This window comes from Heterocephalus glaber, unplaced genomic scaffold, assembly GCF_053883595.1.
Source record: "Heterocephalus glaber isolate CG9 unplaced genomic scaffold, H.glaber_assembly_v1.0 deba00001463, whole genome shotgun sequence".
In the NCBI taxonomy this organism is placed as follows: domain Eukaryota; kingdom Metazoa; phylum Chordata; class Mammalia; order Rodentia; family Bathyergidae; genus Heterocephalus; species Heterocephalus glaber.
In genome coordinates this window covers 6,181,815-6,197,612 of record NW_028258310.1, presented here as the reverse complement: position 1 = coordinate 6,197,612, position 15,798 = coordinate 6,181,815, and the positions used below count along the sequence as shown (strand labels likewise).

Genomic DNA, 15,798 nt, shown 5'->3' with positions numbered 1-15,798 from the left:
AGAAAATGGACAGACATCCCCTGCTCCTGGGTAGGAGGGATTAATATAGTGAAAATGGCCATACTTCCAAAACTGCTATATAGATTTAATGCAATTCCAATTGAGATCCCAGTAGCATGCTTCATGGACCTTGAGAAAACAATCCAAAAATTCATTTGGAACAAGAAGAGACCCAGAATAGCAAAAGCAATTCTAGGTAACAGAGACATGGCAGGGGGTATCACAATCCCCAACCTGCAACTCTACTACAAAGCTACTGTGATAAAAACAGCATGGTACTGGCAAAGAAACAGACTTGAGGACCAGTGGAACAGATTAGAAGATGCAGAAACAATGCCAGACACACTCAGCCATCTCATCTTTGATAAAGGAGCCAAACACCCTCACTGGAGGAAAGATAGCCTCTTTAATAAATGGTGATAGAAAAATTGGGTTTCAACTTGCCAAAGATTAAAACTAGACCTATATCTCTCACCATGCACTAAACTAAAATCAAAATGGATTAAAGATCTAAATGTTAAAATAGAAACTCTGAACCAGTTGGAATAGAGGTTAGGTAGAACCCTTGAAGACATCGGTGTAGGAAAAGATTTTATGAACAAAACCTCAGTTGCCCGTGAACTAGCACAAACAATCAACAAATGGGATCTCTTCTCATTAAAAAGCTTCTGCACAGCAAGAGAAACCACCAGCAGTGTGAAGAGACAACCCACAATGTGGGAAAAAATCTTCACCTGCTCTTCCTCAGACAAAGGTCTACTATCTCAAATCTATAAAGAACTTAAAAAGATCAGACCTCCCAAATTTAAAGACCCAATCCAAAAATGGGCATCTGAAATGAACAGACATTTCTCGCACAAAGAAGTAGAAATAGCAAATAAATACATGAAAAAATGTTCAACATCACTGGTCATTCGAGAGATGCAAATGAAAACAACGCTGAGATTCCACCTCACTCCAGAAAGAATGGCTGCTATCATGAAATCAACCAATAACAAATGCTGGTGGGGCTGTGGGGAAAGAGGAACCCTGCTCCACTGCTGGTGGGAGTGTAGACTGGTGCAAGCACTGTGGAAATCAGTATGGAGATACCTCAGAGAACTAGGACTGGAAGTCCCATTTGACCCCACTATTCCCCTGCTGGACATCTTCCCCAGAGAATTAAAAGAATCATACCACAGTGATATATGTGTGCCCATGTTCATAGCAGCTCAGTTTGTGATAGCATAACTTGGAAACAGCCCAAATGCCCATCAACTGGAGACTGGATAAAGAAAATGTCCTTTTTTAATATAAAATGGAGTACTACTCAGCCATAAAAAATGAGAAATTAGAGACATTTATAGCTAAGTGAATGCAAATTGAGGCGATACTCTTAAGTGAAATAAATAGGACATACATATGTAAATACCAAATAGTTTCTCTGGTGTGAGAAACTGAAAGTGTAAGTAAGGGCTAAATGCATAATAGGTAATGTGAAATAGGAAGGAAAGGGGCAAAGGGGAAGGAAGTGGGAGGGCTAGGGGAAATAATAGAAGGGAATGGGATTAATGTGAGAAAATGGAAAAATAAGAATAAAATCTTTGTAAATAGGGAGGACTGGAGGGGTTGAAGGGAGGGCTGGGCAAGGGTGAAAAATAAGAACCAAGAGAGACTATGTAAAGGTGCAAATTTCCAATGATGAATGTCATTATATTGTATACCTAAAATGTACCAATGATTAGAATGAATAATCGATAATGTAAAATAGGAAGAAAAGGTCCAAAGGGGTAGGGGTAATGGGAGGGGCAGGGGAAAGGAAAGAAGGGAAAGGAAAAATGATGAGAAATGGAAAAAATGGAAATAAAGTCTTTGTAAAAAGGGAAGGGTGGAGGGGGTGAGAGGAGCTGCTCCCAAAATTTTACTTTTAAGTATAAACTGTGATGAGGCACAGTAAAGCTAACAGGAGGAGATTTTAATCTTCAAAATATTAGCAAATGATAACTCTGAAATGTTAATGCAGTATTTTCTCTCCATTCCATAGCTATGCATTTAATTATACAATAAGACTTGATTATTAGATTTAGATGACTGAACTGAATAAATGCAAGGCCAGACAGTAGGTTGTTGATTTTCATGTTAAAACTATGTTTCTTGTTACTACTTTTCTTTATCTAAAACAGACACTTCCCATGACTATGTTCTGTGTTTCTATTTTTCCCTTGTATTTCCAGTCTGAGAAATTGTCTTTTGTCCCTTCATGTTTTATCCCAACAGTATCAACCTCAGATTAAAGTACTGCCTTATATAACTGACATCTTTAAGAAACAGAATTCTCTCTCTCGCCATGCACTAAACTAAAATTAAAATGGATTAAAGATCTAAATATTAAAATAGAAATGCTGAACCAGCTTGAACAGAGGTTAGGTAGAACTACTGAAGACATTGGTGTAGGAAAAGATTTTATGAACAAAACCTCACTTGCCCATGAACTAGCACAAACAATCAACAAGTGGGATCTCTTCTCATTAAAAAGCTTCTGCACAGCAAGAGAAACTACCAACAGTGTGAAGAGACAACCCACAATGTGGGAAAAAATCTTCACCTGCTGTCCTTTGGACACAGGTCTACTATCTCGAATCTATAAAGAATTTAAAAAGATTAGACTTCCCAAATTTAAAGACCCAATCCGAAAATGGGCATCTGAAATGAACAGACATTTCTCAGATAAAGAAGTAGAAATAGCAAATAAATACATGAAAAAATGTTCAACATCACTGGTCATTCGAGAGATGCAAATAAAAACAACACTGAGATTCCACCTCACTCCAGAAAGAATGGCTGCTATCATGAAATCCACCAATAACAAATGCTGGCAGGGCTGTGGGGAAAGAGAAACCCTGCTCCACTGCTGGTGGGAGTGTAGACTGGTGCAAGCACTGTGGAAATCAGTATGGAGATACCTCAAAGAACTAGAACTGGAAGTCCCATTTGACCCCACTATTCCCCTGCTGGGGATTTTCCCCGAAGAATTAAAAGAATCATACCACAGTGATATATGTGCACCTATGTTCATAGCAGCGCAGTTTGTGATAGCTAAAACTTGGAAACAGCCCAAATGCCCATCAACTGGAGACTGGATAAAGAAAATGTATTTTTTAAATAAAATGGAGTACTACTCAGCCATAAAAAATGAGAAATTAGAGACATTTATAGCTAAGTGGATGAACATTGAGGCTATACTCTTAAGTGAAATAAGTAGGACACACATGTATAAATACCGAAAAGTTTCTCTGGTGTGAGAAACTGAAAGTGTAAATAAGGATTAAAACATATAATAGGTCATGCGAAATAGGAAGAAAAGCGGCAAAGGGGAAGGAAGTGGGAGGGGTAGGGGAAAGGAAAGAAGGGAATGGAATTAATATGAGAAAATGGAAAAATCGGAGCAAAATCTTTGTAAATAGGGAGGACTGGAGGGGTTGAAGGGAGGGCTGGGCAAGGGTGAAAAATAAGAACCAAGAGAGACTATGTAAAGGTGCAAATTTCCAATGATGAATGTCATTATATTGTATACCTAAAATGCACCAATGATTAGAATGAATAATCAATAATGCAAAATAGGAAGAAAAGGTCCAAAGGGGTAGGGGTAGTGGGAGGCACAGGGAAAAGGAAAGAAGGGAAAGGAAAAATGATGAGAAATGGAAAAAATAGAAATAAAGTCTTTGTAAAAAGGGAAGGGTGGAGGGGGTGAAAGGAGGGCTAGGAATGGGGAAAAAATAAGAACCAAGATGCATTATATAAAGGTACAATTCCCAATGAGAAATGTAAATGTGTTGTATACCTACAATGTACCAATAAAAGAATTTAATTTAAAAAAAAAGAAATAGAATTATCTTCATTAATTCTTTTCCAGAGATATAAAATATGCTTCTACTATAAGTACCAAAGTAACTTTATTTATAATTGGTCAGTTTTAATAATTCATTTCAGTGAAATCTATACAAGACATTGAATAGACCCCGAGGGAGATACGAAGGTAGACTTTCTCTTTCTTCTGCAGGAACTCAGTCCTGGAGAAGAGACCAAGCACATCTTAGTCTATTGTGAGGAGCTGAGAAACACATGACTGAAAAGATGTGTAGGAAGTGCTGGGAAAATACTGAAGAGGCAGAGATGCTTCTGAGTTGATGGTCAGGATAACTTCCTGGAAGGAAATCTTGATCAAGAGTGGGAAGAATTTCTCCTGCAGAAGTTGATGGCAGGGACAGGTATGTCTGATGGTAAGGAACTGTAAGCAAAGCTCCTAGGACAAGAATGATTGGCAAACTCAGGGGACACAGACATTTAATCGAGATGAAGTAGGAAAAGGGGTCAGATTAAGACTATATATAATCTGAGTGGTTCTTCCAGAGCTGCTTCCACAGTTATATGAGTGTCTTACTACTCTAGCCACAGCGTCCTCTCCTGACACTACGCCCTGACCTCTGCTGCCACTGGTACCCAGGGATGGTGCTGATTTGAGCCCTTGGAATTCACTCAGGAAGGGTACCCCTAGGTTCAGAGTGGTCCTTTCTTCTGCTTTTAATACCTGGTGCTCATCTCCCCCAGGTGATAAACCTCTTTTGATCACTCACAAGGAAACTGTCCCTTACATTACAGCATATCATATGAATATATAAATTTTATCCTGCTTCATTAGCTGAATTTTCCAAGTTCTAGGAAATTTTTTTTTAATACCGAGTTATTGTGACAAAATAGATGTTTAATAGATGCTGAATGAATGGATAAGTAAATGACAGGGTACATGATCAAGTGGCTACAATATACCCAGCCCTGTATTTGCTGTAGTGGGCTCAGAGACATGTTCTTGGCTCAGTGACCTTGGAGCCTAGTGAGGACAGATATTTAAGCAGATAATTTTAACAAAATGTGGTATATTGTATCACAAGCTTGAGGTCAGACTGGGCAATTTAGCAAGACCCTGTCTCAAAATGAATGAATGCATAAATAAATAAATAAATAATAAATTTTAAAAAAGGTTCATGCATGTAGTTCAGTGTAAAGACCCTGGGTTCAATCCCCAGTAGGACAGCAAACAAAGAAACAAACTCAAATTAAATAAGTGGAAGGTCATTGGCCTGAAACTTCAGGTTTCTACATAACAAGCTGCAACCTTATTACATAAACAAAATGAAGCTTAACTCAGGAATATTATAACAAATAGCAGTGTTTCAACAAGCTAGAAGTGGGCAATTGATCAGATTGTGCCCAGATAAGTAAAATACCTCACCAATCCATATCCAAATAAAGCAAATGCCAAGTTGCAGACAATCAAGTGCCTGCTCTGTTTTGCTTCTATGTTCAGTCTATAAAACTTACTGCTAATGATGCTGCATGGAGCTCTGGGATTGTTAGAGTTCTGAGAGCTGCCCAATTTATGAAATTTTTGATCAAATAAACTGTTCAATTTAATTTGTCTAAATGTTTTTCTAACAGCTCAAATAGATGTATGTCTTGGAGGCTATGGGAATCCTGGAAGGTAATCTGGGGACCAATGAAGTTGACACCTGACAGAGTTTTTGCAAGGAGACTGAGAGTTATTTGGATGAGGAGGACAAGGAGAGATATCTGACCAGAGACTACTGTGAGCAAAGCCACAGAGCATCCAATGGCAGGGGATGTCTAAAGAAAACACTGCAGCTCCATTTTACAAGTGGGCTCATTCTGAGACAAACGGGAAGGTGCAGGGGAAGAGGAGATGAAGGGTAGGGGCTGTGCTTTGAACACTTAATCCAGGGTGGAGAGTGGGAAACCAGGAGACTACTATGCAGCCACATCCTACAGTTGTTACATTTCAGGAGGGGCAAACAGAAATTCTAAACTTTAGCATGACTGTGAAATATGTAAGGCGGGTCAGGTACATATTTGGAGTCAACACTTACTAATCCTCATTATTTTCTAACTTTCAGCATCCTCAGAACTCCCCAAAGCCTTTCAATCTCCTATTCCAGAAAATCTCTCTTCTTTTCTAAGATATTCCATTCACACTACCTTGGTCACCTTAAGCCCCTTTCTTTTCTCCATCAATCCAGTAGGACACATTCTTCCATGATAATCATCTTTTGAGTCTGTTTGATTTTCTGCACTACAACTTTTTACTTTTTTAACATCAAGGATCTAACCTCTGGTTTCACACATGCTAGGCAAGTGCTCTACCACCGAGCCACATTCCCAGCTCTCACTTCAAATCTTTACCCACGGATTTTATCTTTTCTCTTTTCAGCAAAGAGGACTTGCTTGTATCAAAGCAAGTGGGTTACTTTGTATGGTGGTGGGGAAATAGGAGGCTTTCATCTTGCACATTTTAATTATTTGGTGCCAATTACAATCACTAAACTAGGAGATAATCGGAAAGAGCTGGGGAAGTGGTAATATAATGGAATAGAAGACACAGAAGTAAGGCAGTGTGTAGAAACATATTCAGTATTTGACTAACTAAATGTAGGATGGAGGCAAGGAGGTAGGATTTTAAAAATGCTTTATAGTTGGAATCTAGAATCAATAACAGTAGTGTGATATTAATCACCATGGCGGGGGAATACAAACAGCCATAATTGGGAGATGGGATCAGAAGGTGATGAATTTGATTTTGTGTTTGCACAAAACCCAGGTCATATTTAGGAAGAACAGTGCTTTGGTTTGAGGCAATATGCCAACCTTTGTGTTTTTAGACACCAATGATGGCCAAAGACCTTTGGAAATTGGTTTCTGCATGGATAATCCCTTCAGGAAATACACTTAACTAAATTTTGTTTCTAGTCCTCTTCCCCCATTTTTTCCAGGATATCTATTACCTGTGGAGTGTTTTCTCCAGGGATGGTGTTTTAAGAAATGTTTATTAAAACACTTAAGAGCTGTAATGAGGGGATGATTAAGACAGAAAAAACTTGATGGTAGTGGAGGTGGTTGTTTATTTGTATGGCAGTGAGGGCAGAAGCATTATGAACTGATGAGTCACTAAGAGTGAATAAAAAGAAAAAAGCAGGTTGGAGGCTGAACCTTTACAAACTCCATGTGATACCCCAAATGGCATGTAGAGAAGATAATTTGGAGAAGCAGTGAGTTGTGATAGCAAAATCATTGGTTTCAGAGTGTGACTAGCAATGTTACATTTTTAAGATTCAGTTTTCTTATATAAAAATAATGCTCACCTAGTTGGGCTGTGTACAGATTTAAAATAGATAATGTACAAAGCACCTTCCATAATCTAGGAAGACACAGTCCACTCTCAATAAATACTATTCTTTTTTTGCTTAAATTCTTTTATTGGTACATGTTAGGTATACAATACATTTATTTATCATTGGGTGCTTGTACCTGTACATGATTTATCTTGGTTCTTGTTTTTCCTCCATTACCTGTTCTCCCTTCACCCCCTTCACCCTTTCCTATTTATAAAGACTTTGTTTCCATTTTTTTCTTTTCTCATAGTTTTTTCTTTCCCTTCTTTCATTTCCCCTTCCCCTCCCACTTCCCCTATCCCTTTGGACTTTTTCTTCCTATTTCAAATTATCAATTATTCATTTTAATCCTTATTTACACTTTCAGTTTCTCATACTAGAGAATCTATTTAGTATTTACACACGTGTGTCCTATTTATTTCTCTTAAGAGTGTGGCCTCAATAGGCATCCATTTAGCCATAAATGTAATACTATTCTTTTTTTTTCCCATTAACTTTATTGGTACATTTTAGGTGTACAATACAGTTACATTCATCATTGGGATCTTGTACCATTACATGAGTCTCTTGGTTCTTATTTTTTTTCCCCTTCCCTTGCTCTCCCTTCACACTCTCCACCCTTCCCTATTTGCAAAGACCTTGTTTCCATTATTTTTCCTCTTCTCATATTTTTTCCTTTTCCTTTTTTCCCTTCCTCTACCCCTCCCAATTCCCCTGCTCTTTTAGACCTTTTCTTCCTGTTACACAATATCAGTTATACATTTTTAAAATTACAATATTAAGATCTAGGAGACATTACCACAGATTTTACAGAATTTAAAAGGATATAGAAAGCATATTTCAAAAATCTGTTTTGAAATAAATTTGACAGTTTCTAAGAAGTAACTTAGAAGACAAATTAATGAAACTAACTCTGGAGGAAATATAAAATTTGAATAGCACCTATTAAAGAAAGTATATTCCTAGCTTGAAAACCTACCTATATGACAACAGCAGGCTCATAAACATTTTAACTGATAAATTATATCAAACAATTAAAGCAGAAAAAAGAAGGAACACTTCTCCCCTCATTTTAGGAAATCAACATTGTGCTAATCCTAAAACTGGATAAAGATAATAGAAGAAAGAAGTATGAACATAGATAGAAATTTGTTTAACAAAACAAACTCTTAGAAGTCAGATCTGGCAGTATGTAGAAAGTGGTTTTATTATAGGGATGGCAATGTTGGTTCAGTATTGGAAGATCCACCCCCAAAAATCATCATTTTAACAGAGGAAAGGAGAAAGCCATATGATCCTGTCACTAGTTGGAGAAAGAGTATTGGACTAAATTCCACAGCTGTTCATGGTAAAAGCTATCAGCAGACTAGGAGTAGAACAGAACCTTCTCAACAGATCAAAGACATGTACTCCATACTTCCAACAAAAACTCCTTCTATGAATGGAGATGATACAATGCTTTCTCCCTAAAGTGGGGAACAAGGGCAGATATGCCTACTCTTCATCTGTCCATTAGACTTTGAAACATAGGTCTAAACCAAAATAGTCTGGCAATAAAATGACACAACTAGGATAGGATTGGCATGGCAGAAGCAAAATCTTTGTATGTAGATGAAATGATCATCTGCAGAGAAAATACTAAGGAATCTCTAGGAGACCCTAGAACTTGTACTTGAATTTAGCAGGATTAGAAAACACAAGGTATATATCAAAATTCAGGTCTGTGTATACTTGCTATAAATGAAGAATTGGATATTGAAATTTAAAAGTTATGTAGGAGTACAAAGGACCCAGAAAAGCCAAAAACAAAAACAAAAATAGTGTTAGAAGATGTTTAGCACCCAATTTTAAGACTTCTTCTAAAGCTACAGTCATCAAGGCAGTGTTGGTGTAAGGAAAGACATATAGATCATTGGAATAAAACAGAGAATCTAGAAATAGAACCACACATATATGGTCCACTGAGTTTTGAAAGATTATTTAACATTAGCATTTTATAGAATATAAACTTGATTCAAGAGCCGAGGAAGAGATAGTGTCTTCAGCAAATGGCACTAGAACACCTGGTATCTGTATATAAAAAATTCACCTCAACCCTTTTTTTCCATACATGAAAATAACTTGAAGGGATCTATGAACCTAATAAGAAAACCTAAAAGTATAAAACTTTAAGAAGAAATTATAAGGGAAAATATTTATGAATTCAGGGTAGGCAAGAACTACCTAGGATATAAAAAACATGATGTATAAAAGAAAAAAAATTGATAAATGGGATTCCATCAAAATTTAGAACTTTAAATGACATCATTAAAATGAAAAGTAGTCCTTAAACAGACCATATTTACAATCCATATAGCCTATGAGCAGAATATATAAAGAATTCTTAGAGCTCATTAATAGACAACCCAATTAAAATGTAGACATAAGATGATAAATAGCTAGTATAGCACAAGGAATGGTGTGCAATTCTAGAATCAGAAAAATACTAATCAGTACAATAATAAGATTGAATTATACACTCATTAGGGAGATGAAGTCAAAAGTTTTAAAAGCCTTGTCATGAATTTTTCTTTTTGTTGGATTCTCTCCCTTTGCATTTAATTTGTCATGACCAATGGATTCATTCTGCTGGGTTTCCTGGGATTGTGATCCTCATTGTCTTTTCCTAGGGGATTGTCTACAAGTTTTTGGAGTGCCGGTTTGATATTCATGAAGTTCCCGAGGTGCTCTTTGTCATGAAAGCATCTTATTTCTCCATCAATTTTGAAAGATAGTTTTGCAGGGTACATTAATCTGGGTTGGAGGCTGTTTTCCTTTAGGGCTTGAAATACATCACTCCAAGCTCTTCTTGCCTTGAGGGTTTGCATTGAGAAGTCTGCTGTGATTCTGATGGGCTTTCCTTTGTATGTGATTTGTTTCTTTTCTCTCACTGCTTGTAGAATTTTATTCTTCTGTTGGATTTCTGGAATCCTAACTATTATATGCCTATGTGTAGATTATTTTTGATTAAGGCTAGCTGGAGTCCTATATGCCTCACTTATCTTTGTGTCAAGTTCTTTTTCCCTGCTTGGGAAGTTTTCTGCCATTATTCCTGTGAAGAGTTTTTTTATGTCATCTGCACTCTCTCCTCTTTCTTCATTGACTCCAATGAGTCTTATGTTATTCTTCTTTGCATTGTCTAGCAGCTGCTGGATTGATTTCCCATGTTCTCTTACAATTTTGAAGCAATTTTTCTTTTCCTGGTCACTAATTGCAATCTTATCTTCTATATCTGAAATTCTATCCTCACATTGGTTCATTCTGCTGTGCAGACTTTCGATGGAGTTTTTAATCTCTTGGAAATCTGTTTGCATCTGTTTTATGGATTCCATTTGTTTCCTATGTTGGGATTCCATCATGTTCCTCAGATCCTCTATTTTTTTATCTGTGTCCTCTCTAGATTTATTAATCATGTCTTGCACCATGAGCAAAATCTTTGCTGTTATCTGAGTAATTATTTCTGATTTCATTTTTCCCAGATCCTCTTTTGTTGCCAGTTCAGAGGGTCCAGGTGGTTGAGTATCAGAGTGTTCCATCTTGTTTCCCTTTGGGGTTGCTGTAGGTGATCTGGAAGTCTGTTTTTGAGGCTTGTTTATGTGTCTTCTCATTTCCACAGGGCGGGGTGCTTCTGGCACCCACGTGGCTCACCTTCTCTGCCCTAGGAGCTTGGGATGGCAGCGGGGGAGCTTCCTTCTGGGTGCTGGAACCAGCTGAGCTTCACTGCCCTAGGAGCCTGGGATGGAGGCGGGGAGCTTCCTTCTGGGTGCTGGGACCGGCTAAGCTTCACTCTGTAATACTATTCTTAATATTGCTTTCATTTTAATTTTTTCTTGCTGAATTGAAGCAAAACCTTTATAAATACACTGCTATATTGAAAGTTGAATGTTGGACAATTATATATGAGAAATCACAATACTCCATATAAGGAAGTGATCCCAGTTCAGACAAGCCTGGAACAGTAGCTCTGGTAGAAGCAGAGAATCCATAAAACTAGGCAATGGAGAAAAATACTACAGGAATCTCCCTAAGGCACCAGTGAAAGTATTTTTTTCATGAAGAGATGCTGGAGATAATGTCAAAACCCCAGTGATTATATCTGTTCTCCTTCGAAAATGCTGAGCTAAAACCTTCCTCCATACATATGGCTGTAGGTAACAATTTGTCATAAGGGAGCTTTTTCTGATAACATTATGTCATGGCATTGTCAGGGGCAGGCCAGGGAAGAGACACCTGCAACAGGATTTTGGGCTAATGAGGCATACTTCTGTTAGAATATGTCACAATGGCACAAATGCAGGCATAAATTATTTTCAGTATTGGTCAAGTAAACATACAAGGCCCCAAAAGATTTTGAATTTAGAGTTAAAAGCTCTGCTAATTGTCATGATAGATCAGCTTTTCTCTCATCTAGGACAAAAATAGGGCAATTACTGTGATTTTTACCTAGAACAGTTCATAGATTCATTTCAAACTCTTAAGGGGATATCATCAAAATTTATTATTCTGCAGTCTCCCCCCCACCCCCGTATTGCATTTTTTTTTCTCTTTTTCTCTTTTGCAAGTTTTCTATACTCTAGGATTTCATGAGAGCTGTGTGAAGAACTTGGTAATGTTAAGATTGGCCATTTAACATGACTGGCAAGGGTCTTTAATCAAGAAATCATAACAGCAGACAAAATAGAGGAAATGATGAAAAGAATGGCAAGCAAGTCTTTGCAGACAACATCATTAAAGCACTAGAGTTGTTCACATTCTTAGGTAGTCACTGGTTTATGACTGAATATACAAAGGTATTGTGGCAGGTAATATTCATTAGTCCAGAGACTACAGTATGAATGAAATTTGCCCTGGAAATTCATGATATTTCACTCAAGTGAGTACTTACTTACAGGAGAAAATGGACAACTATGTACTCTGATTGGTGTAAGTGGCCACTTGCCTAAAAATTACAAGTCTGGGGAGGAAATACATATATATGTAAAACATGCTGCCCAAAGCATGACCTATTGGCCTCACTTAACTCTAAAATCACCTGCATGTGCAAATTCTCAGATTCCATCCTAGATATCCAGGAAACAAGATCTCTGACCAAGTTTTAAAAGGTTTTCTATGTGATTTTTACATATGCTGAAGATTTAGACCTGTATCTGATGTGCCCATAATTGCCACAATGCGCTGCTTCATCTACTCACTAAACTAACCTGGTATCGTTCGCCACCCTTACTTTCCCTTTCTTTTATTCTGATAGGCCATCAGGATAGGCTCAACTCAACCATCTGATTTTATACAAGAGTTCAGTTTGTCATCTTTATCATCAGCAAAAATGAAAACTTTATGAATGAAGTCCCACTCGGTAGAGGCAGGAAAATCCTGATTTTTTTAGCTTTGTGGTTTGTTTTGCAGCAAAACCCACTCATTTTTAACTTCTGGAAAATGTCTATTTATTTTTCAGGATGACGATTATATAAATAAAGGGATTAAAAAAGAAGAAAAACGCTTACATGGATTTTAAGTTGTTTCTGGGAAGACTTTATTTCAGCTTGAAGCTTCTCAATGTACTGAAAATGAAAAAAGTTTAAAAATCAAGTGCATAACTCTTTCATTTACATATTCAAAGAATTCTATATCTGAATATATATCAGTTATCAAATCTTATAAATGACAGTATGTGTGGCACAGTGAATGGTAGAATTATTATCTCAACTAGATGTTTTGGAAAGCATCATTGGAGAGATCATCTTTTCCCACCCTTCTTCCTCTTCTGCTCTGAGGAAGAGCCTGAGGGCAAACACACAAGTATATTAAGAACTAGGAAATGCTTGGGGAAAATAATGATAATGTGATGTGCTAAAGATAATGTTAATATACCTTCTCTCTCTCTCTCTGTCTCTCTCTCTCTCTCTCTCTCTCTCTCACACACACACACACACACACCCACGCACACACTTGAGTATAAAAACATATCTGTATATTTCAAAAGCTGATACAAAACCTTTGGGTTGAATCAGAAGTAAGTTTATATCATGGTACATATAAAATATCCAGAGATTCAGAGATTATTTCTTATAAAGTAATTGATTGAAGACATATGCCAAATTTTTATGATCTACTTGTTTTACTACACAGAAATTATTCCTTGATTAATCTCAGCTTTAAATCTGAGAAACATTTGTATAGCCAATATCATTTATAAAGTAGAACATACAACTTAAATTATTCAAAAGGATACATACCATATTTTAAAAATATAAGTAACAGATTTATTTTATGCCAATATTTATCAGGGAATAAAATTACTTTTAGAAAATACAGATATTGGTATTTACCATCATGACCTTGAATACGAACTTTCAGGATGGTCAGAAATGGCTTTGTAGAATTGTCAATTCATACACGGTTAAGTAACTTTTAAAAGAAAGATTATTTTTCTTCCAAAACATACCTGGTCTTTCATGAGAACTATTTTTTCATATGGTTCCCTATTGGCTTCCTTAAGATCCACAGCTTCTAGTTTTTCCTCCAGCCAGTTAACTTGCTCAAGAAGTTTTGATTTTGTTCTTTCAGAGGCTGAAAACTAAAGATATTTTCTTATAAGAGCATGTAAGTACATGGTATTTTAAAATATCCTTTTAAAAGGTAGACTTATAAATGAATTGTCATCTATTGATATTTATTAAATATGAACATAGTCTCTGGGACTGTTTTCACAGATGGCAAATGACAAAGAAAGAAGAAATAATGTTGACTTTATTTATTTCTATTAAGTATGTTCTTTCTGGGCAAGAGATGAGACTACAATGTTCAGAGAAACTTTCAGTGCAACACTTATCTCCACTGTGTTCTGAAGTCACATTGTATTTGTATAGCTAAATCTGAAACCTGCACTGGCTCTTGAAGAAACTTAACTAGGGGCTCCAGCTCTCTCCCAAGCGTAGGGATTCATAGTCCCCTGAATATTCAGTATAGAAGCAGCAGGGTGGTTGGTCTGAAGGGAAATGATGGAATTTTAAGTTAAAGTCTGATCAAAGGCAGATTTATGCACACCACATCCAAAAACTCTCTACTATCAGTTTTATGGGTTTTTTTCTAAGTTCTTTCATTGGTACATTTTAGGTATACAATTCATTTACATTTATCATTGGGTGCTTGTACCTGTACGTGATGTATCTTGGTTCTTATTTTTTCCCCATTACCTATGTGCCCTTCACCCCCTCCACCCTTCCCTATTTACACAGACATCATTTCCATTTTTTTTTTCTTTTCTCATAGTTTTTCCTTTCCCTCCTTTCCTTTTCCCTTCCCCTCCCTTCACCCCTTTGTCTTTGGACCTTTTTTCCTATATCAAATTATCAATTATTCATTTTAATCATTTTGACCCTTGTTTACACTATCAGTTTCTCACACTAGTGAAACTATTTGGTATTTACACATGTGTGTCCTATTTATTTCACTTAAGAGTATGGCCTCTATATGCATCCATTTAGCTATAAATGACTCTTAGTTTTTCATTCTTTATGGCTGAGTAGTACTCCATTTTATAAAAAAACCACATCTTCTTTATCCAGTTTCCAATTGATGGGCACTGTTTCCAAGCTTTAGCTATTACAAACTGTGCTGCTATGAACATGGGTGCACATATATCACTGTGGTATGATTCTTTTAATTCTTTTGGGAAGATACCCAAAAGAGAATAGCTGGTTCAAATGGGACCTCTAGTCCTAGTTCTTTGAGGTGTCTTCATACATGTTGATTTCCACAGTGGTTGCACCAGTCTTCACTCCCACTAGCAATGGAGCAGGGTTCCTTTCTCCCCACACCCCTGCCAGCATTTGTTATTGCTTGATTTCTTGATAGCAGCCATTCTTTCTGGGGTGAGGTGGAATCTCAGTGTTGTTTTCATCTTCATCTCTTGAATGACGAGTGATGTTGAACATTTTTTCATATATTTGTTTGCTGCTTTTACTTCTTTGTCTGAGAAATGTCTATTCATTTCAGATGCCCATTTTTGAATTGGGTCTTTGAATTTGGGGGGTCTGATTTTTCTCAATTCTTTATATATTCTAGATAGTAGTCCTTTGTCTGAGGTACAGTTGCTAAAATTTTTTTCCCATATTGTAGCTTGTCTGTTAGCTCTGTTGGTGGTTTCTTTTGCAGTGCAGAAGCTTTTTAATAAGATAAGATCCCAGTTGTTGATTCTTTCTGCTAGTTTCTGTGCTACTGAGGTTTTGTTCATGAAGTCTTTTCTTATGCCAATGTCTTCAAGAGTTCTACCTAACTTATCTTCCAGCAAGTTTACTGTTTCTGTCTTAATATTTAGATCTTTAATCCACTTCGATCTTAGTTTAATGCATGGTGATAGGTATGGGTCTAGTTTTAATCTTTGACAGGTTGAAATCCAGCTATTCCAACACCATTTATTAAATAGGCTATCTTTCCTCCGATTATGGTTGTTGGTCCTTTATCAAAGATGAGGTGGCTGAGTATGTCTGGAGTTGCTTCTGTATCTTCTAATCTATTCTCCTGATCCTCAGGTCTGATT

At 36.8% G+C, this 15,798-nt stretch overlaps 1 protein-coding gene across 1 annotated transcript in view; it reads right to left on the bottom strand.

Moving 5' to 3' along the window:
• Positions 1–15,798, bottom strand: part of Ccdc192 (coiled-coil domain containing 192) — a 109,607-nt gene that overhangs the window by 53,656 nt on the left and 40,153 nt on the right. Inside the window, exons 3-4 of the mRNA XM_087180561.1 lie at positions 13,702–13,833; positions 12,761–12,817 (exon numbers count right to left, since the gene is read on the bottom strand). Of these exons, the coding sequence (XP_087036687.1) occupies positions 12,761–12,817; positions 13,702–13,833 (189 nt within the window). The remainder of the gene's footprint in view (positions 1–12,760; positions 12,818–13,701; positions 13,834–15,798) is intronic.